The sequence below is a fragment of the Chlamydotis macqueenii genome, chromosome 4, assembly GCF_036417535.1.
Source record: "Chlamydotis macqueenii isolate bChlMac1 chromosome 4, bChlMac1.mat, whole genome shotgun sequence".
Classification (NCBI taxonomy): Eukaryota; Metazoa; Chordata; class Aves; order Otidiformes; family Otididae; genus Chlamydotis; species Chlamydotis macqueenii.
In genome coordinates this window covers 4156940-4178804 of record NC_141559.1, presented here as the reverse complement: position 1 = coordinate 4178804, position 21865 = coordinate 4156940, and the positions used below count along the sequence as shown (strand labels likewise).

The 21865-nt window shown below is 46.5% G+C and overlaps 2 protein-coding genes across 5 annotated transcripts in view; one reads left to right on the top strand and one right to left on the bottom strand.

Annotated features, from left to right (window-relative positions):
* Nucleotides 1-86: 86 nt before the first annotated feature.
* Nucleotides 87-11617, bottom strand: MRPL1 (mitochondrial ribosomal protein L1). Of its 2 annotated transcripts, XM_086747223.1 has the most exons (10): nt 11547-11617; nt 11221-11332; nt 10115-10358; nt 9302-9385; nt 7819-7890; nt 7479-7590; nt 6899-6999; nt 2261-2342; nt 2089-2171; nt 231-352 (listed from the first exon to the last, which is right to left on the bottom strand). In XM_086747223.1, the coding sequence occupies exons 1-9, from the start codon at nt 11578-11580 to the stop codon at nt 2128-2130; spliced, it is 885 nt and encodes a 294-aa protein (XP_086603349.1). In that variant the 5' UTR covers nt 11581-11617; the 3' UTR covers nt 231-352; nt 2089-2127. The 2 variants fall into 2 exon arrangements, with proteins under 2 accessions (XP_086603347.1, XP_086603349.1); XM_086747221.1 differs by lacking the exon at nt 2089-2171 and having other exon boundaries at nt 87-352.
* A 2195-nt stretch (nt 11618-13812) lies between these two features.
* CNOT6L (CCR4-NOT transcription complex subunit 6 like) overlaps nt 13813-21865 on the top strand; it is a 32464-nt gene continuing 24411 nt past the window's right edge. The window contains exons 1-2 of one of the 3 annotated variants that reach the window (XM_086746092.1): nt 16473-16671; nt 19954-20331. The gene's annotated coding sequence lies outside the window, so the exon portion shown is untranslated. Of the gene's footprint in view, nt 13997-16472; nt 16672-19953; nt 20332-21865 lie in introns of those variants that run through there. The other 2 variants (XM_086746094.1, XM_086746091.1) reach the window with 2 other exon arrangements.

Sequence of the window (21865 nt, the reverse complement as noted above, 5' to 3'; positions counted from 1 at the left end):
CTACCAGCAAAAGGAATGGAAAATGTCTTGGGTTTTGACAAGACTCCTGTCTGTGACAATGTTTCTTGTTTCACAGAATTTACAAGTGAAATTCACAAGGTAGATTTATTTTTTCTTTTCATAAAGTATGATTCAAAATACGCCAGTTTGCCTTCCAAGCTTGATCATCAGATCTGCAAGGAAAGACATCACGTAGTAACAGGTTCTTGGACATGTTTTTCTTCATCATCTTCTGCATTTTTTTCTTTTTCTTCTTCTTCTACTTTCTCCACCTGAGGTAGAAGTCCATCAAGGTTCAATAGCAAGCCTTCACTGGTTGAAGACCTAATAACCAACTTCTGCACAAAAGGACCTAGAAAACAAAGAAAACCACCAGTTCTGTCATTGTAGCACTTCTCATGTCTCCAGGCTGATTCATCTCAGTATTAATCCACACCATGTCAAGCACATGACCAGGATCAGAGCTATACATGTGAACACATCCCTTCAGCACAGAGAGTTTAACATCCACCCTGGCAGATCGGGCTCAAAACGCAACTCACTCCGGTGCCACCCAAGGTGGTAAATTGATGGCTACCTTATTCTTTCAGTACCTCACCAGCAGTTGACATCACCGGTGCCCCTGGGCGTTAGACCATACAAGTTGAGCTCCACACACACACACTCCTCCAAAAAATTAAATACTGGTGAACTCACTTTGGGAAGGTGTCTTGGTTGGCCAAATACGGGTGGGAAGTTCATTGATCACCCAAATATTCACACATGACTAAGAGCACAAAAGAAACCATTTCTAATTCAGCATCGTACCACAAAATGCTGAGGGAACTACAAAACCAGTCAGATTTTTTAATGGAAGATTAAATTTATCTACATTGTACTCTGAGAACATCTGCCTGGCGGTATTTTCAGTCTTGCATTAGATCAAGTGACTCTCAGAGGAACGCTGTTTAGTGGTAATGCATAGCTGCACAAAAAGACGGAAAGTCTGAAAGGAAAAAAAATAACAGCAATCTACAACTAGCTGGTCTACGTGACTGAGAGTTAGCAAGCATATCTAGACTCCACGGTTGTAAAGATACATTAACCGTCAAGTTTGCCTCCTGTAAACAGCAAATATTTTTAATCAAGCCAGTAAGAGACCCACCATAAGGATCAAGCTTGACACTACTAAATCAGTAAAACTGCTACTAAGACAAGAAGAGCTTGCCCTTACTGAACTAGGTTGGTGTAGTTCACATATAAACTCATTAAGGACAAAAATACCACCACTTTCTGCTTCTATTTACTTGTATTTCAAGTCAACCAACCCCTTCTACTTATTAGTTGGGCTAAAATGCTTCTAAAGGCAGGTGTACTTGGCTTTTCGTGGTCTGTCCTCTGTACAGTAGTTACTACTAACAGCATCACTGAAAGAGATGCAAGATGATTCTTTTTGCAGACGTTAAACCAATATTATTATTAAAACTTGTTTCCTTAGCTTTAACAAGACTATTCTTGCACAAAATTATATTCATAAATCATCATTTCCACTCCAGCTAAGCAAATGACATTTGTTTGAAGTTTACCTCATTACACTAAAGAGCGGATCACGTACTAATCGTTCACATTCTTTGCTCACGACAGCGAGCAGAACCCACAGGAATTCACATCTTTAGTCCTTTGTAACCTGACTCTTTTGCTAAGGAATTAAAAAAAAATTAACAGCTTTTCCCTTGGAGGAGGAGAAGTTTTAAAGCTATCTTGGTAATAGAAAAAAAAAATAAAATAGAATACAGTGGTATACCTTCTAACAGGGTAGCTAACCATACTAGATGTTAACTGAAGCAGAGGTTTTAACTAAGGCACCTGCAGGTGGACTCCGCGTTCAGATTCTTTGCATCGAGGCACAACAGGTCACATCAGCAGGCTAAAACCAACACACGCAGGTGCTGACGACCTCCACATCTCGTAAGGCTTTAACCTATTTAAGCACCAAGCCTGCAAACTTAGTTTTGTACATCACCTCCTTTCCTCACACACACGCTCATGTAGTGCCGCAGCGCAATCAGAGTTCACACCAGGAACAGCAGATGCTGTTCACGCCCTTACAGGCTGTCAAGTCCTTAGGTCTGGATTTACTGAGCTGCTTCACAGCTCCCTCCTCCTGTCCCAAGGCAGACAAAACAGCCAGGCTGTGTAATGACAAACCAGTAAAGAACACTTAGTTCTGAATTTGGTTTTCTGTGACTTCAATTACCACATCAGAAAAACAGCTGCTTACCGTACGACGATGGCTTGAATGTGCAGATATCGTGGATAACTGTTTTCAGATTGGCAACTATCTGCTCAGTAGGCATATCCAGCTGAAAAACGATAATGCATAGTTAGCCATGGTGATGTTCAAGCCTAGATTAATAAATCTGAAAGCACTGGGTATATATTTATTGTATGTCTGGATAGATTTTGTTTCTCTGTGTTTCCCGTTAAGGAGTTACAAATCCCATTAACAGTCTTATCCAAATGACCCAAAGGAAAAATTATTTTATACATAGTTATATGCTCATCATTATTCTCCTTATTTCTACTCAGAACATTAAATTCTGTAGCAACATGTAGCCTAAAAGTACTAACAAGTCTTAAAAAAACAATATATGCACGAGTGTTTTCGCAAAAATTGTATTAAAATAAAGTATTTGAGTAAAGAAGCTTCAAGAAGTAGCTGTCAAAGACCACAAAACAGATCAGCTGAAAACACACAAGCATCTAAAATCGAAGGCATTAAGAAATTTAACAGAACCAAATAAATACTTTAAAAATTATTAAATTTCTTTCCCTTTTCCTTCCCATTTTAACATAGTACATAGGATTTCTACTTTTTACATAAAGTACATGGAAGCATTGAGCTCTGGAACATATACAATTTCTGTATGTTTTTTGGGGTTTTTTTTTTTTGGGGTTTTTTTTTGTTTGTTTTGGTTTTTTTTACACACACCCAGGTTCCCATCCATGACATTTTTGACCTCTCAACAAAAAAGGTGGATTGATGGCTCCTCCTTCTGCCCAATGCCCTCATCTAAAGGAGCACTCCAGCACACCTCGCTTCCAACACCTTCGTAATTCTCACCGGACCAATCACAGATACTTGGAAGTGAACAAACACTCTGGCCAACAAATTAATGTCTCCGTCTTCCCTTGTATACCCATCACCGTAAACCATGACCGTATTCATCTCATGTGGACTCGCTTCAAGAACGCGCAACTCATGATCAAGAGACACGCCAACCTGAACACCCTCGCATGACAGCAGGACTGACCTACCTCTCAGCTCCTGGAGAGCTTAACACGTATTTCTCATACTTACTGTTCAGCTGCTCTAATGCCTTGCTGTGTTTTATTTCATTTGCTATCTGGTCTCACTCACATCATCCCCATACCTTTATCCGGATGAAAAACCAAGTTCTTTTTCTAGAGGTTTCAGCTATGGAATTAAGGAAAGAATAGTATCTATTCTCACAGAATTAACTCAGTTCCAGGGGAGCGTACAGGGATCTCTGGAGTCTCCTCTTCGTCTCTGTCACCTCCCAAAGTAGGATGAGCAGATTTTATTAATATCTCACTCATCTGTAAACGTATGCATTACTTTGCAATAGAAATACTGTTATACCTGACTACTCTCCGCCCAGATCTGGTCCATTAATCTCTGCTCTTCTGGCAGACTTACAGTCCAAATGAAGTTCCTCTGTTACAGAGGCCAGAATGCATTTGTCTTCATCACTGTTAGGCTGATTGCAATGTGCTTAATCAGTCATAAATTAACAGATGTATAAATCTGTTCGTTAATGCTGAGCATTCCACTTCGCTGACAGACTCACTATGCTGCACCGAATTAAAGGAATACTCAGAACCATTTCAACAAAACAATTCATTGGTAATAACTAATTAGAAACTATAATTCAACTGGAGGTTCAAATAGCGTTTGCTTCCAAACCTTACGCTGAGTTCTGGTCTTAAGCAAACCTCCAACTGTACAATTTCAGTGACCTGCTCGGCATTCATCATCTGCAACAGTCTAGAAGCATTCGTAGGATACAGAATTCGCAAGCTGCTCTAAACAAGTTACAACTTCTTATAAGGATTCACAAGTACAACACATTATGAGACAAGACCCATCTCAAAATACAAAGACATGAGTTAATATTCTGTGTTTGTTAAGACAGAAAAACAGGAAAGAGTGACTTTCATTCGGTTAGATAACATCACCCAAGAGATCACGTACCAGAGCTTACTTGAGATGCTGACAGCTCCATAATGAAGACAGGTAGTGCTCAGAGGGTTACAAATATTTCAAAACAGCTTCCACATCCAAAGAAATATTCCAGCTTCCCAGTTAAGTATTCCACAGTACATCCTTGTGTATACACAGTCACTGCGTATCAGCACTTCGCTATTTAGTTTAATTCAAACCTTCGCCAAATTGACACAAGTACTTTGGACCTGATTTTTCAAGGCTGTGCAGGCTACTCTGTTCACATCGATTGCAGCGAGACTTAAAGATCTTTAAGTCTTGAACATAACACACAAGTAGGGAATGGCAGTGATGGCAGGGCAGAAACACTTGGCAGAAGATGAGAAATGATTAACACAAAATGATGGACACTCCGCAAAACAAGACTATCTAACTATCTAATTCAATGCTTTTAAGAACCAGAGGGCAGGAAAATAAACCCAGAAAACAGCCAGTAAGGAAACCCACAACTAGATACGGCAAAGTAATTCTTCACGGCAAAAGCAGCATGGAGTGTGCGCATCACATGGGATAAAGTAGTTACGCAGAGAAAGGAACCCAGCAGTCCAGCCACTCAAGTTCAAGAGCACAACCAACCTCCTCTTCCTCAACGGTGGGACTTTTTCACCCCTCCTTTAAGAAGTTCAGAAGGTAAGGATCCATTACTCTTGGCTGGTTTTTTTCCTTCTTCAAGGGACACTAACACTTCGGGCCTTCAGTCAGATGCTCCTTTTAGTGCAAACTGGCATTTCTGCTTCCTGCCTCGACTCTCATTTCCATGCCCCTGCATGTTCTGTGTACCGAGTCTGAGAGATCTCTGGCTCAGTACTCATCTCTCGATACTTCTGACCTCATGGATAAAACAGTACTCCTGCAAACATGCCCCCTCATAGAAAAATACATCCTTCTGAACAAACTTTGAAGTCTCACCTCCTGAAATCGCCTTACTCTTCTCCGTAGAAAAACTATTTTGCAAGCAGCTGTCTGCACAGATAGGAAGATACACCAGAAATTCCTCCCTAGTGTCTCATTTGGACTCTGATTTTTCTTAAGACAACTCCAACTTGGAAAAAGAAAATTTTGCAACGAATAAGAGCACCCTGTCTGGACTCAAGACTTACGCCAAAATCCTCAAAAAGCCAATTTTAAGCTGCCCTCTGCAGACAGCTTGATTCTGAAGGAGATATCCTGAGTGTCCTCATGTCTCCCCCTTCTGCTTTAAACTCCACGGCTTAAAATAACATTTTACATTCTCAGTTTCACAACTTCAGATCTACTAATTAAACTTAACTGCTGCCAACTTCTGGGCTTTTCAAAGACATCTCAAATACTGCTGAGAAAACACCACTGGGGCTGCTGACTTACGTGGGAGCACGCCATCACATCAAGTCACCGGCCGTCATCGAACTAACAGGCAACGCGAGACAGCAGCACTGAAGGGAAAACATCTCTTTGAGAAACGCCGGCTTGGCAGACTCCCAGAAATATCTATGTTACTGTTTGGAATACAGCAGTAGATCTTTGTGCTTCTGTGTAATTCATAAATTATTATTTTCTCCCTGACAAGATTTACATTTAAAAAGCTCTTGATTTAGTGGTGAGCAGATATACATAACCACTCAAGGCGCTCTCAGCCTCCCAGAGCCTTGCCCGCACTCGATTTCCTTCCAGCGCCGCTGCGCAAACAGTAGGAAAAGTAGGTCAGGTAAATGATAGTAGCTAGAAAGGGTGGAGACATTTTACACAGCCTGTAAGCACCAAGTCATCCTTCTGCACACATTTCAATACAGAAGTGTGACAGAGCATGTCACGGGGTGCGAGCAGCGTTAAGAGTCACCTCAGCCACGCGGCAGACGTTAACTTGGCACGTATGAACTCTGTCTGTAAGTAAACCCTCATCGTACTGTTTCTGATCCAAGACTTAGAGTTCATCCACGAGAACCTATCATTTACTTGTACAGTGACATCTCTGGCTGCACCAAATCTTCTGGAATGCCCTGAAACTGCCGGGCTGAGCTGCCCAGACACAGAACCTAAGGTCATCTGTAACACCGACACCTTCCATCAGTAACAGGACGCGGTTTTAACGTTAGCAACTCTAGCCACAGCTGCAGGACACTACACTCAACAGAACCAACTGCAACTGCACTGAATACTGTCAAGACATCAGAGTTCTTCACCCATCTTTGTTAAAAACCTGATTTTTTTTTCTTTACTACTCAAGAAGAAACTTTACAATAAGTTCAATTTGCAGACTGATCCATGGATTTGGGGCGTTTCACACTTTACCAGAACAGTTCCAAGAACTTCAGGTTTTGAGTATCGTATAGAAGAGCAAGCCCTTGAAATTCACGTGCATAACTCAGAGCAGAATCAATAAACTTGCTTATCTCCAAACATTACCAGACGATGCTTCAGGGGTTAGGCATCTTGCACGCTTCCTTTCTCTACCAGTATCAGTTAAAGGAAAACTAAAAATCAGGCATGAGTACAAATAGACAACACAGAACTGTAACAAAAAAACCCCACAGTCTGGAGCAGAGAAAACAAATTTTAAAAATTGAGGGAAAACACATTAAGGGCCTAAGCTGTTTGCTCAGTATAGAAAACTTAAGAATTCCATACACAACTTACTCTTGCTATTCTTGTCTTGATTACACGCTCATCTTGTACCACATACTCCAGACCTTCTCTGAAGAGTTGCACCATTTTGGGAATATCATGGCCCAGGGAATCTAAGATGGAGAAAAAAAAAAAAAAAAACCAAACCACAGGAGGAGGCTGTGCTAAGGAAAAGCATAAATAACCCCGTTTTTGAGTAGCAGCAAAGAGGCAGAAGGAGCAGTAGCAGTCAGGAAGCTGGGATCCAAACAACTGCACAACAGTTTGACAACACAACTATCTCAGTGAATAGCGTTTTTTGAAGTTGTTTCTGTTTTCCTGGTTAACTTAACAGTACTATTACGGTTCATCAGGACTAACAAGCATAATGGCAACTAGTAGGTAATTCTAATCCCACATTTGCCTGCAGTAGGAGAAAAGCACAGTTCTAGATTCCTAAAACTACTCTTACCCAAGACAAAACAAGTTGTTCAGTCACATACAGTCTAATACTCAATGTAATCATGCACCCTCATCAAAAAACTTTCAGCATCACCTCTACAGTCCAATCTTGCTCAGTACTTGAGATTCACAAGACAAAATTGCTTCTTACTTCTTTTTGTGCTTGGGTATTTTCGTCTTAGTTTGTTCCTTAACAGTATTAGCTTAGGCATTATTTCAGGAACAGCTACATAGAAATCCACTTGGATTTCATCTTCCAAAATCTGCAAGGGAAAAAAATGAAACATGTTTAGGAATACAATAAATGACCTCGGTATGCAAATGGACCTACAAGCACGTGCAAGCACCGAAACTCATCTCTCACTCTTCATATTGGCTTCTAACTTCAAGCTAGAGTTTACTGGACATGAGGTTTCTTGCTCCCCCTCGACCCAGTCACTGTTTAAGTTAAGATATACAAATAGCTCTTAAAAAAAAAATAAAATAAATACCCATTTGATTAATTCAATTCCTCCCACAACAGCAGCTCCATTCTCTCGAGCTATTTCAGCTTCTTGCTCATTCTGTTGAGAGAAAAAAAGAAAAAAAAAGTAGTAACATTTCTACTACCAATTGGTCTCTGTCAGCAGCACTGTATAGGTGATTTATCTTGGACAACTGGGTATAAAAACAAGCTATTTACAGGTCAAGAGGGAAAGAATGGTTTAAGGCAAACAAAAATCAAAACCATTTAATGTTGGTGTTTTAATATAGGAGCAGCAACTCCACTTCAGTCCAAGTCCCAATAACAAGGAGTAGTCAAGGCTCTAAACTTCTACTGGAGAAGGAGAAAAGCCCATCCCATTTGCTGAGGAGTTCAATCAAAAGCCCTTCCTGTCCCATCTCCACCACCTGGAAACTACAACGAACCATCCACTGGATGGAGCCAACATCTTCCTCTAAGCTTAAAGAACAGCAGAGAACATGCTGCTCAAACCCAGCATAAAATAAGGCTGTTAAACCTCCGAACTTGGGCTTCAAAGAGCGTTCAGAAGTTAACGTCACCTGCAAGGTTTCACTTTCAATCTAGCTCAAGCTTTTGGCACAAGCTCATATTCACGAAGGCAGAATCAACTCCTCCTCACAAAAACAAGCTGAATAGCTCCACGCTTCCATCCAAAAGCACTAGCAGGTGTTTCAGCCACTCACCCTTTCTCCACATACACACCTTCACAAGGCAGGGGATCTCCTATCCCACATGAATTTGAGCAGAGAGAGAATGTCATGAGATACAGCACCTAAGAACCTCGGCACTCTGTTCGGTAGAGAATTTTACAAAATTAAGCCCCAAGGGTAGTCGGCTCAATCGGTGACAGTTCTCTGGGACAATCTCATACAGATACAGGTATGTCTCTTCTGTTAGAACAAGTAACTGGCGAAGGACAGCAGCAGAGGCTGAAATTCATCTCCTACAGATGCCACCACTGCTCTACACACCATTTTGCGTTAGAGAACCCCTAGGAGAGCTGACAAAGGGCTTGGGGCAAAGGGCTGTTTAGCTGCTGCAGGTTTTTGAGAATAAGTTACTTTCCCCTCCTCCCCCAGAGGTATCCTGTTCCAGCACGAGTTACTGTGCGTAACACCCGCTTCCGACCCGCACTGCCTACAGAGGCTTCAGACAGCGGAGCCTGACATGGCTGCTACACCAAACCATCTACCCATACTACTAAAAGGTGACAAAGGTTTTACTCCAGAAATGCACTCCTTAAGCGCACTGCCAGAATAATCCACATGTACGTAAACCTATCAAGATGAAATAAATCCTGTCAGATGCTTGTTAATACATTACGACACTGCTGAAGGACTTAAGAGTCCTGTAAAGCATTTGCAGAGTCTTCTTAATAAAAGGTAAAGTACTTGCATGGAAACTATTTGTGTTCTAAGAGCACGCTAGACACATAAAACGTATAAAGCAAGTAATTCAGGCTTACCCACCTCTGTGAAAACCAAGACCTTATTCGTTTCATCCGTAAAGCGATACGGAAGAAGAACAGTGCTTGCAAACGGATCCACTTTTTTCTAAAAAGTAAAGACAGAAAAATATTAAAACAAACAAAAAAAAAGAAATAATGACTTAGGATTAAGCTACACAATTGCACGGAGTTTAAGCATGAACTCATTTTGTAGCGCTAGGGGACCCCCCCGGTACACCAAAGGCATCTTTAGTCACACCTGCAAAGAAACCAACTCTGAAGTGGCCCGAATGCTTTCCCAGTTATGGGGGAAGCAGAAGGCATTTTAGCGAAAGACTAAACTGGGCTAGACACTTTTGAATCAAAAAAAGTCACAGGCAGAGAAGTGACAGCATACTTTGAAGGAACATTTATTATTAAAAAAGATAAATCAACACAAGGTGAAGGATAGAGGCGGGAAGAAGCTTGTCTTCACACTTGTCCTTATAACAATCATCCCAGAACATCCCGGTAAGACGTCTTTAAGTGGAAATCCCAAACAGATTCAAAGCTTAGGGTGATCAGCTCTGTCCAAACATGAATTTGGTCACAGAACAGCCAGTTTTCTAAATCCTCAACGGTGCTACCTTCACCTCAGGAGCACGAGGGATGTTTAATAACAGACAAAGGCACAAAGCCTCCTGCAAAAGCACACGTTATTCTGATCATTATTAATCAGAGGAGCTGCAAGAGGGAGCAGAGAAGACCAAGAGGAACATCTGCTGTGCATTAAAATCACAGCCTTCCCATGTTAAAAAGAATAAAGCGTCAAAATTTGTACACGCTTCCAACCTACCTTCTTCTGCAGCACCATATCTAGGAATACGTTAATATAGACAAACTGTTTGGGGTAAGTGAAGTCCAGCTCCTGAAATTTCTTCAGCATACCCACAGCCTCTTCCACATCATAGGATGGTCGCTCATAAAGCCACGTCAAGTAAACATCATCCACCGGCTTGCTCATCAGCGGCCGCCTCCTAGGTACTTGTTTCTTTTTTGTTTCTTCCTGCTTGGTCTTTTGGGAACCTTTTTTTGCAGTTCTAAGACAAACAAAAAATATTGTTGGGTCATCAACGGACTAGCCTGGCATGTGTTCACAGAGAAGAAAGTAGGACCTGGCACGTGTCACTTATTAAGTAACAACGAGTTAATAAGGAAGGTTCTGCACAAAAATGAACACATCCCTAAATTCAGCCCAATTACTTTTCTCAAATAGCCAAGGCAGAAATCAACCATTCAGAAATCAAAGGCTCTGAAGGCAATTAAGCTTCTCAAACAACACAGCCACATTTGTGTGGCACAGAACCAAGTTAATGACTTCCTACTGTAGCAAAGCAAAACCAGTTTAAGATTACACCTAACTTTCACAGGTCCTGCCTTTCCACGGGCTGGTAGCAGGTACTGTGCCTGAGCTGCTTCTGAATCGAGCAAATCCCACACACCTTCCTTGTAATCAGAAAGAGCCACACCTGCAGGGTTCTTCTGCTTTTTCTTATAGTGGTTGCCAGCAGTCCTACCTTTCAAAATAGGTTTCTCCTCCCTTTTCTGTACCACTTTGCACGCGGTTAACAAACACCAGACCCAACCCTTTTTCTCCTACCCATTTTCAAAGGCTCTCAAATCAAGAAGAAAAAAATACTTAATTGATACTTTCCCCATAACTGTTACGTTCATTATTACAAAAGTAACAGAAAAACAAGTCCAGCTTAGATACTCTCTCTCCAGGCTGTTTCTGTAGGAGCTAGCAGCTTACAGAAAGCCACCACGGCCAGCTCGGCCGCTGGAGCAACACTGCAGACACCGAAACTACCGCACACTCCCCTCACCACCACCAGGACACCTCGACATTTGGGACAACCCACGGCCAAGAGAGCCGCCTCGGGTGGAAGGAGACGCACTCACTTGGCTGCCGCAGCGTAGGGCCGGGCGGCCGGCGCGGCGCTCACCAAGGCGGGGGCGGCGGCGAGGCGCTGGTCGAGCGCGGGGAAGACCCACCCGCGACGCGGGGCCAGCACTGCGAGAGAAAAAAAAAAGCAAACACCGCCTCAGATCAACGCCCCGGCCTCCCTTACCTCCCCGGGGGCCGGCCGCCCGCCAGGCCCCACAGCCCCTCAGAGTCGCCCCCTGCCCCGCGACCAAGGGGAAAGGCGCCGGCTGGAGACAGAGAATAGCCGGCAGCCAAGGCCCGCGCTTTGCCGGCGGGGAGATGAACAGCAAAACCCCTTCACCTCTCCAAAGGCAGCGACCCGCGGCCGCCGCCATCTTGCAGAGCCGCCGCGGTGCAGCGTCGAAAGCGTCCCCCGCGGCGGCGAAGAAAAGTTCCGGCGGTGGCCGGACCACCGCCTGGTGTCCCCCTCACCGCCGTCCCCCCGGGCGCCGCTGCCGGCACCCACCGTTCCGGGGCTGCGCGGGTCCCCCTTCCCGGCTTGTGTGCGCTGCCGGGTAACGGCGGCATTTCCGCGGCCTCATTAAAAGTCTCCGTCCCGGTTCTTAACCGGCCTGTAAGGCGTCTTCGGCACAAACCCGGGGTTGTCCCTGCAGCCCCGTGAACAAAACTGACTCCCCCTAGAAGGTGTTGAGTGGGCAAGGCCTGCCCCAGAGAGACCCAACATGGCGGCTGGCGGCTCCTGCGGGCCGCGGGCAGCCAGAGCCGCTTCCCTCCAAAACTGGGGTGTTTCCGCCTGACAGAAACATCCGTGTGCATTAACGTGGGCTGTCTCACTCTTTACATTTTTTGCTGTGAGTCCCAAGTAGTTCAAGAAACCGATTTTCTGGCTGCCATCACTTGTTCCCTTGCAAATAGGTTGGGAAAAGATCCGCCTAGGTTGGTTTTTTTTTTTTAATATTTGTAAAATACTTGACTAGTGATGACACTATGTGTTTTCCTGTGGTGCAAGATGATTCGAACTTCCTGCAGAAACAGCAATGTTTGCCTCCACGGGGACCACGGGCGCTGCGAAGGCCCGGCAGCTGGCGGATGTTTCCATCTCACCTGAATTCTCCGAGTCTTGAACTGGAATTGTTATTTTTAAATCAGGCATACGTGTATATGTAAAACGAGTCGTAACAAAACTGACACGCATTTGTCCAATGTAACCATATGCGCAGTGTCCCAGAAAAGGATCGAGATGAGGAGATGTGAGGGTGACAGGAGGCAAAAAAAAAACAAAACCTCCTCGGTTAAAAACTCTCGGTGAGGAGTGAAAAAGTGTTAACTGAAAACACAGAGGCAGAGCGAGTTTGGGGGAAGGGGTTCTCTTCAGATGGGCATTGGGCAGGTATGTCTCCTGCAGTGGTGGCAGATGTAATACAAGACTCACCCCGTGGCTCTGTTTAATGTGCGCTTGCGATCGGGTAACGACCTGCATCCGTTACGGTCGTCCTCCACGACTCCTCAACCCCCTTGCGAGCCTCCGAGTTGTCAGACACGAGGTCGCTGCTGCGGATCATGGATTTTGGCCCTGGCAGGGAAAGGCAGGCTCACGGTTAACGTGCGCCCATTCCCGATTACTCGCTCGCTCTGAAGCCCATTTCCTATCAAAACCCCGTCCTGTACCGCAGAGGCTCCCCCTGCGCTTCCCGCTCTCCGAGCATAATGGAGCTTTTTCTGTCCAGCACAAGTCCAGGCAGCTGCAGGAGAAAGCAAATCCGAATAAAAAGCACTTGGGCCTGATCTGACAACAGCTCTTATCCCACCTCGCACCCCTCGGCTGCATGCTGCTCCCTCGGACCCTTCCCCACTCCTCTCTGGTGGTTTTTTGGTTTTTTTTCAGCACCATTTTCCCACCTGGGCTGTCCCACAGCAAAGACCTGCATCCCTTCCCCGCCCTTGCCTGCTGATTTATTTTATTTTTCAACCCATCTTTCCCTCACGGTAGGCCTGCGTTCCTCCTCATCGAACGTGGAGACGGCCATCAAAAAGATTTTGGCATGTCGGAAAGAATAGATGGGCTTTAACACTGGAGTGACGTTTACCTGCTCTTCCTTGCTTCACCTTCCCAGAAGAGCATCCCTCCTCTCGCAGGGGTCCGCACAACTGAAATTTGGATGCTGAAAAAAGATTTCCCAGAAAAGGAGCTGCTGCCTGCAGAGAAGCAAACGCGACCGACGCCGAAGAGCAGACGCCTGCGCCCTCCAAGAGGAGGTTTTGCCTCCGCGGCCCCCCAGCTTCACTGGCGGCCATTTCCCTTTCCCCCTCTCCCAACCCGGGGGGGCGAACAGCCCCCTGACTCACCCCCTCGCCTTCCTCGTTTTGGGGGTGAGGGGGCAAGCGGCCCCTTAGAATTCACCCCCCAAAACCCAACACAAGGCCCGCAGCCCTCCAAACGCCAACCGCCTCCTCGTTCCCCGCCCCGGGAAGGTGTTGACACCGGCTGCGGGCGGTGACAGGGCCCGGCCTGCGCCTGAAGTCCCCCCCGCCCCGCTCCTCCACAACCTCGACGGCCCCGGCACCGCCCGCCTCCCGCCTCCCCTCGCCCGCCTCCGCCTTTCCGTCTCCGCCGCCCGAGCCCCGGCCCGCTCCACCCCGCCGCCGCCGCCGCCGCCGCCCCGGCCCCCGCGGCTCTCCCGTTCCCCGCTCCCCGGGCGGGCCGCCGCCTGCATGTCGTTACTGCCCGCCGCCCCGCCGCCCCGCCGCCCTGCCGCCGCCGGCCCCGCCGTCCCGCCGCGCCGGATGCAGGTGAGCGCCGGGGCCTGAGCGGTGAAGTCGGTGGAGGAGTCGGGGCGGGGGGGGGGGGGGGGGAAGAGGGCCCCGCGCCGCCATGTCGGGCCCCGCCGCCGCCGCCCCGCCAGCACCGGGGCCAGCACCCGGGCGCGGCCTCCGCGGCCTGGGCCGCCTCGCAGCCCCGGCTCCTGGCCCTCAGGGACGCGGGGGGGTTCGTGTGTGAAGGAGAGGAGGGGCTGCGGGTGTCTCCCCGGAGGGGAATAGGGTCCGGGAGCGTGAGGAGGGAGCGGGGGTCCCGGCGGTGGGGGATCTCTGGGGACCGGGCCGCGGCGGCCTTGGCAGCCGCCCCTCGAGTCGGTTTTGGGGATGCCAGGCTGAGGGTGAACCCCAGCTGCGAGGCGAACCCCGGCCGTGGGGCAAACTTCAGCCGTGGGGTGAACCCCGGCCGTGGGGCGAACACAGACACTTGGCCCCGATCCCCTCTGGGCTGGCCGGCGTCCCGTGATGGGACCTTCGCCTGGCGCCGTGGATGGCCCGGGTAGGCGAGGGTGTTTTTGGGGAAGCGCGGGTCTCGCCGCTTTTTCCCCCGTGTTTCGCAGCGGTCCCGTCCAAGGAAGATAGCAGGAATGTCACCTGCAGTGAAAGCTGGACTTCAAGCTTGGCAGCTGGTGCTTCCAAATACAGTAATGCACCTAAACACTGAGTTTTTGTGACAGTTTGGGGCACGATTTTGAAACTTAAGCACTCTTGGTAAATATGGTAGAGGGCTCGGTTGCTTTCTGGTGTTTTGTGGCCCCCCCAAGTTCTATCTGACCTTCTGAAATCTTCAGACGAGTAACCTTTATCGGGCCATTTTTGAAAGTTTGAATAGGCTAAGTGTTTGCTTTGGGGAGTTACAACTTCTCGTGAGCCAGCCTGCTGATAAGAATTTTAGATGGCCTTGTCTGAGCGACGGGTTTTGCTACAATTAAATTCATACCTGTGCCATCCCCTCTCTGCGACGCACAAGCGTGCTGCCCCGGCAGCGTGCAGCTAACCTGGAGGGGAAAACACCCCATCCCGAACTCGCCTACGGTTGTACTTCTTGTGCGTGTAGACCCGGCTGATAATGAAAGCGATGATAATGTCTCTATTTTTAGCCACTGCTGTTCCTTTGAGATGTTTTTGCCCCAGTGCTTTTTTTTTTCCTTCCTCTCCTAAAAATAAAAGTACATTATTTCTAACAACAAGGTCTTCCCTGCGAGACAACGTAAGGAATTCCTAGAAGCTGTATCCCAGTTTGGAGGGCCAGAAAGCTCTGACGAAAGTGGAGCACGACCTTTACAAACACAGCACTGCCAGAGTTTTTATTTCTATGTTCTCCCTATCAAAATAGGAAGCGACGGTGAAATTCGTACTGCCAAATGTTGCTCTTCCAAAACGCAGCCCGCTCTGGGTACAGCCACGTGCTGGCGATACCTCAACAAAAGGTCGAGGCAGGCTTTACGTTTGAGGTTTACTTGGCGCTGCGTGGAAGTGCCGCAGCCTGACCTGACTTCCTGTACGTAGCCCTTCTCCTTTCCACAGCCCCGCGCTTCGGACGGCTTTATTCATTATTGAGCGCAGGCGGGTTCGGAGGCACCAAAGCGCTTGCCTGTAGCTTTCTTTTCCCCCACGGAAAAGTGGTGGGAGTTTATTTACAGCTTGATTTTGTAATTTTGCTCCAGAGCAGATCGGCAGCGTACGCTTCTGACATCTTGCTGCTCCGTGCTCTGGAATAACGATACGCATCGCCGTACGCGCGACCCGCGGCATCGTGTCGATTCATCCAAACAGAACTGATGTTTAGGCGTCAACTCGGGTGTTAAATCTCCTTGCCTGCTGCCTTCAAAGGTGATTAAAGATGACGAAAGCCCTGTTGCAGTTTGACTGTTCGGTCTAACTGAACAGTGGGAATTCTGCAGTGCTTTGCTGTCTGCTAAACAAATCCCGTTAAACACTTTCAGTTTTGTTCTTACTATTAAAAGCGAGGGCGGTCTACCCTGAGCGCTAAAGTACAGCACAATTTAATTTATTCCGTTTCATCTTCTCCTCCTACAGGGGCTCTTTCTAATTTAGTTTGTGTATGCAATTGAAGAATAAAGTACAATGTAAATGGCTGATAGGTATTGCCACGTTCCTGAGCTAAGTTTAGCTTTCTTCCGTCCCCGGAAGCCGAGAGCCTCACGTGTCAGCAGCACAGGAGTAAGACCACCCGTCAGCAGCCTGTTCGAAAAACTGAGTTTGGCAGCAGCACGAAAAACGTGAAACTTTGCAGATTCATTTGGGCGACGGCTGAGTTTCCCACCAGGTCTATAGGGCAAACTTCTGCTGGCACAGCTCTGTCTGCGAGCGCTGTGACGAAGTGTGACCCGTGACTGACATAGCTGTGCCAGCAGAAGCCCCAGCTGTAGAAGCAGTTATCTGCAAAAGTGCACTTTTACTGATATAGCTTGTTTTCGGTTTTAAAGGGTGTTTTCCCGATCCCGGGAGCAGCGCAGCTGCCGGTAAAGCGCCGTGCTCGCAGGGATGTAGCGTCATCGGTCATTTATTTGCCTGCCTTGGAAGGGATGACCGGCCAGGGTGTGTTTTCCAGGGTGTGTGGCTCTTCTCTTCCCATCCACGGTCTGTAGGAGCTCGGTCACATTTGTAGTGGGAATTCTCTTGTGGAAGTAAGTGATGTTATGGCAGCTGCTTGTTTTCTTTCCATCTAAAGGTGTTTGTAAAACTTCCATTTCCTGAGATAAGCTGGGATTTATTTGTTTTTCCATGGGGACTGTGGTTATTTTTTATTAACAATCTTGTTTTTTGCAAAAAGCGAGGCAGGCTTTGACCAAGTTTGCCAAGCACAGTGACATTTACTTTTCACACCAGTCTTGCGAGAAATAAGCCAGAAAGTGATCCCAAGGTGTGTATGGGCTCTACCAGTAAAATGAAAACACACCATTGGGGAAAAAATAATACATTTCCTCACTGAGCTAAGTTTTTAATTTAAATCTAAAACATTGTGAAGAAAAACTTACATTTAGCTAGATCGCCACAGCTGCTGTCTCTTTTTTTTCAGAGTCAGTGTGCACAAATGGAGAGGTGTATTTCTTTTTTGTTCTTAAAATCTTTCCGAGGGCATTCTGGTTTTAAGGGATAAAATTATGCGTCAGTAACATGCGTAATTTTAGAGCAGACTTTCTTTAACTGCAAAAAAAAAATACTGCTGAGATCAGCTTTAATCTGTTGGACACTTTTGGGTTACTTTGGTTTAAAGAAGGAGATAAATATGAATAAATGGCTTGCTTACTATTTATTGGAAAGAACTTTTGGATGCCAGAAGGGCACTCGAGGCACTGGATGCGACGTGCTTAGCAGAACACTGAGAAAGCAAGTGTAACAGTGGAGCTTAGTTGTTTGGGAGCATAAGATTGCATTTCAGAAAACTTAAAAAAAATAAGAAATGTCTTAGGCATATTTAGATTCAGGAGGATTTGCTGTGGATTTACCACTTTAGAGCATTAAATGGTAAGCCTCTTGTAATATTTTTTTTCCTGAGTTCTGTGGATCTCCTGGTGATAGCCTGTAATCAAGGCTCGGGCGCTTGTTACTTGCTTTCTTCAGTTTAACAGAGCGTTTCTCCTGTTTCCAGCAGATCTGCTAGCGCCGTAAAGGTGCAGATCGCTCTCCTCCGCGTTTGTCTGCGTCCCCTGCGCGCCGTTGGCGGCTCGGGCTAGGAGAGCAAGCTGCCTTTGGTGCTGCACTTACCTTGCTCAGGACGCCCCGCCGTCGGGTCTTCCATCGCTCAGCCAAGCTGGGTAGAAATCGTGGCTAAAGCCGGGAGCCGTGCGTTCTCCTCCGTTTCTCAGGTTATCGGTTAACGCACGTGTCAGAACACGCAGCAGGCTGGTTTGATGGTGCAGCTGGCCCAGCTGAGCTGATTGAGCTTTGCTGGTGCCAGAAGGGGAAGTGCTGCTTTGCTCCCAGCCCTGCCACGCATCGGACCCTGTGCTGAGCCAGTTTCGCTCGCTTACCTGACGGCAAATAAACAAAGAAAACAGGAGATGGAGGCTGCAGGGTGTTCACATGTTTAGAAGCGTTGGTTCTTAGATCGGCAGTGACAGTAACTTCACCTTTTGGTTAATTCTTTTGTGTTTCAGTGATTTGTCTGTACAGCTTGTCCATCTCACTTGTAATGATAAAAAAATACTGTCTTAGGGCATTTCTTTATCAGTATCTTTAGCTGGTGACAAGGTTTCTGGAATTCTTTTGCTCTCCGTCCCCATCTTAAAATGCTTGTGCACCTCAGGTCCGTGCCAGCAAACTTCACAGGTGTACCTCCTGCCACAAGACACCCTCCACCAAAAAAGATAAAACCACTTAGAGGGGACAAAATAAACGCTGGAGCACCCCGCAGGAGTTGACAAAAAGTCTTTATATGCAGAGGATTTACTGGATCCATTTGTCCCTCTTTCTGGAGTGCCTTGGAGGAGATCTCAGAGCACAGTGCGGAGAGGATGATTTAAGGCCTTTAGCTGAACGTGCTGACTGGCTTTGTTTGAAGCTTGGGAAGTTCACAAGAACGGCAAGGTACTGGAAGTGAGTAGGTTTCTGTTATTTGGGAGAAAGCTCTTCTGTTAGACTTGCAAACAAGGACAAAAAAAAATGCACAGGAGAAAAAAAAAAGCCACTAAACTGAAATTACTCTGGGTAAAAGAGAGCACTGGAAGAAAATCTCTCCAGAAGAGTTGCTGTGGAATCCTGTTTACAAGAACAATTTTGTCGGTCGCTTGCACATCTCCCTACAGAGGATCAAGTAGTAACCTGACAGTGTTCAGGCACTACTAGGGTTTGGGAAGTGCTCACTGCAAATAGGATTGCAGGTAGGCAGAAATGCTTTTATATAAAGCAGAAATGCATTGTATGGTGTTCTACAAGGAGGAAAAAAAAAAAAAAAATCACTTTCAAGGGGAGGTGTTAAACCAGCAATGATAAAAATGCTCTAAGATTAAGAAAAAACAGCTCCCAACAGTTTCACCTACAACTCGATGCAGTCAGTGAACAGGGGTTTTTTTTTTTCTGAAGCTGTACAAAGTCAGCACCCAGGGCCGAGGAGCAGAACCCCGTTTGGCCATGACGTGTCGTGCACACGGGTGATTTAACCAAGCTTGTAACCCGCGTGTGTACACAGGGAACAGATAAGGCCATGCACGTTCCCCCTTATTGCGCCGTTTCCCGATGTAAATGATTAATGGCGTTTTACGATTGCACGGCGTTGTAGCTGCTTATGCTTGGCGTTTAGCTAAGTGGTTTATTGCCTTTCACCTTCTGCTTGCCTGTAAGAGAGCTTTCTGTTTGCTCTGAGAAGGGTAGATCAAACGAGACTGAAAGGGCTGTAGGACTCTACCTGCAGATTTCCTGGGATACGAAATCTGTGGTATAGGTGCATATTTTAAGTTAAGTTAACACTGCTTGTGCGTTGTCTGCAGCCGGATTTCACAGGTTTACAACACCGTGCTGTTAACAAAGGTGCTCTGCGCTAGCAGCAGAGAAATTAAATACTTTCCTCTTTTTTTGTCAAAACTATACAGGTTAGGGAAAGCGAAACTTCCACTTTGAGCAGAGCAGTGAGAGGAGGGCCAGAGGACAGGGGAAGAGGAGGAGTTTTCGCTCATGGTCTCGCTACTGAAAGCAAGTTGAGGCTCGCTTGTGACACTAACGGTTAAAAGTGGTGCTGTGAAAAATAGCAATCTGCGGATCAAAACAGCAGCACTGCTGCCCAGCTCCAATTCAAGTAGGTCCACTTGAGGGAAAAGTCTAGGAATAAAGATGACAACCCTCATCAGGGGGAAAATACTTTCTGAATCCATGGGGTGATGGATCTTCAGAAGGGTTTTTAGTTTTGGGTCCCCCCCCCACCCCGCTGCAGTTTGCAGCTTGAGGATTGCTAAATCTTTGACTGTTTACAGACACGGACTGACTAATCCTTCAGAGCACCCTGCCATCATCCCTGCTGATGTGAATCAGGATTATTCCTTACCCTAAACCAAGCGTAAAGGCAAACCTATTGTGCCCCGGGCTAGGAGCAGCAGGAATTTTTATGGCTGGAAAACTACTGGAAGCAGCGTTCCTCCAAAGAGCCCGTCGGCCTTCGCCCTTCCCGAGTTATGCACCCACCTGCGGTCTCTGGAAAGCGGAACCCAAACCAAAGCTCCCGACTGAGGGTCCTTGATCCTGGCCACCAGTCCTTGCGCGACTACTGCTGCAAGTCAATAGCTCTCCAGTCTCCTACTTGCAACCACCTGAAAAGAAAAACCCAATTAAACTGTCTTAAATGCTTTTTGAAGGTAAAAAGTATTTGTGGGTTAAGGCAAATCTGCAAGTTGCAGAAGAGAGGAATGTTTACCCTCACGTTGGTGTGCAGGGAGGTTTTGTTGTCCACTTTGGGGGCAGGTAGGGAGAAGGATGTCTCAGCAAAGCGAGGGGGAAATGGAATTACCTTCTGTTTAGTGACACACATGCCATGGCTCACGGCTACAGACAGAAGGGATATGTAGCCTTCACCTTGCGGGGTCCCAGTATTGAAAAGGGAAATTTCCACATGTTAAACACAGCTTTGGTTTTCTTCTGAAGACATTTTGAGAACTCCAGGAACCTCCTTTACTGACAGATAATTTGAAAATGATGAGGTTTTTATGGGCTGCTATGCAAAGTTCTGTGAATGCTAAGATGTTTGCTTTTCAGGTAAATTTTCAACCCAGAAAGCCTCTTTTGTTTTCATTCTTGGAGCATCCACTACCAGTTGAAACTACCCTTAGTGAGTTTCTTCTGAGTGGGGGACCTCAACCTTACATCAGGAGCAACAGTGACCCCCTCTTCTTTCTGTCTTCTTGGCTTTGGTGTCAGGGTCCGTTGAATGTATTTTTTAGTTCATCAGATCTCAGAAGCACAACGATAACTAGAAAAAACATCCGCTTTCGGTCAAGCTGTTAGTCAGGATTTCTAGATTGTGGTCAAGTTTGCTGTTTACCCTTTAGGGTAGCTGAATGAAATGATCGGGTAGTTTTCCCCTTGCTTTTCAGGAATGCTTCCATCTGACTGAACATCTTTGTGCCTTCTAATCACAAATTAGTTTGGGTTTTTGGTTTTTTTTTCCTTCCTAAGAAATCAGTCTAAAGGCTCTCTCAGAAGGTTCTGGCTTGGCTGTAAGTACATAGAGAGAGAAGCGTGTTGAGAAAGACTCCCTTCTGCAGACTTTTAGCTGTTTTTTTCCATACAATACTTGCAGGAAAATTGAGAAAGGTGGAAAGCCAAAAACATGCTTTGTGTGCTTTAGTGGATATTACCATCCTGTGTTTTTTAAACAGCAGAGTGGAAAGGTCCTGCAGATTTCTCAGTTTTCAGCTCTGTGGCCTACAGTTGTTCCCGCTCCTGGTGCTTAACGCTAAGATTTCATGGCCCGAAAAAGTATTTGAGAGCTTCCGATGAAGAAGTCGCATTCAAGCACTCCAGATACATTTGTCTCTTCCATGCAAGCTAGGGAGTTTGCTCTTGGAGGGGCGGAGGAGAATGGATACTCGAGACTTGCTTGCTGTATGTTCTTGCGTTAAGTCAATAAGCATCCCGATGGCACAAAGGGTGTCTGTCTCCCTCAAATAAATGTCTTTAATCTTGAGAATATCCTTTGCTCTTCTCATCGCTTCAGGCTGAGAGCTGGAGCAGAATTAAAACGCTCGGAGGGAGGCGTAGAGTTGTCACCCCGTCATCTGCAGCAAGAAACACCGATAGGAACGGCTGCCAGCGCCATGAAACTGCCAGCGTTTCCTGGCCTTTCGGAAAGGGCTGGCTCGCTGGCTCCTTGTCGGAGCACGTATCGGTATG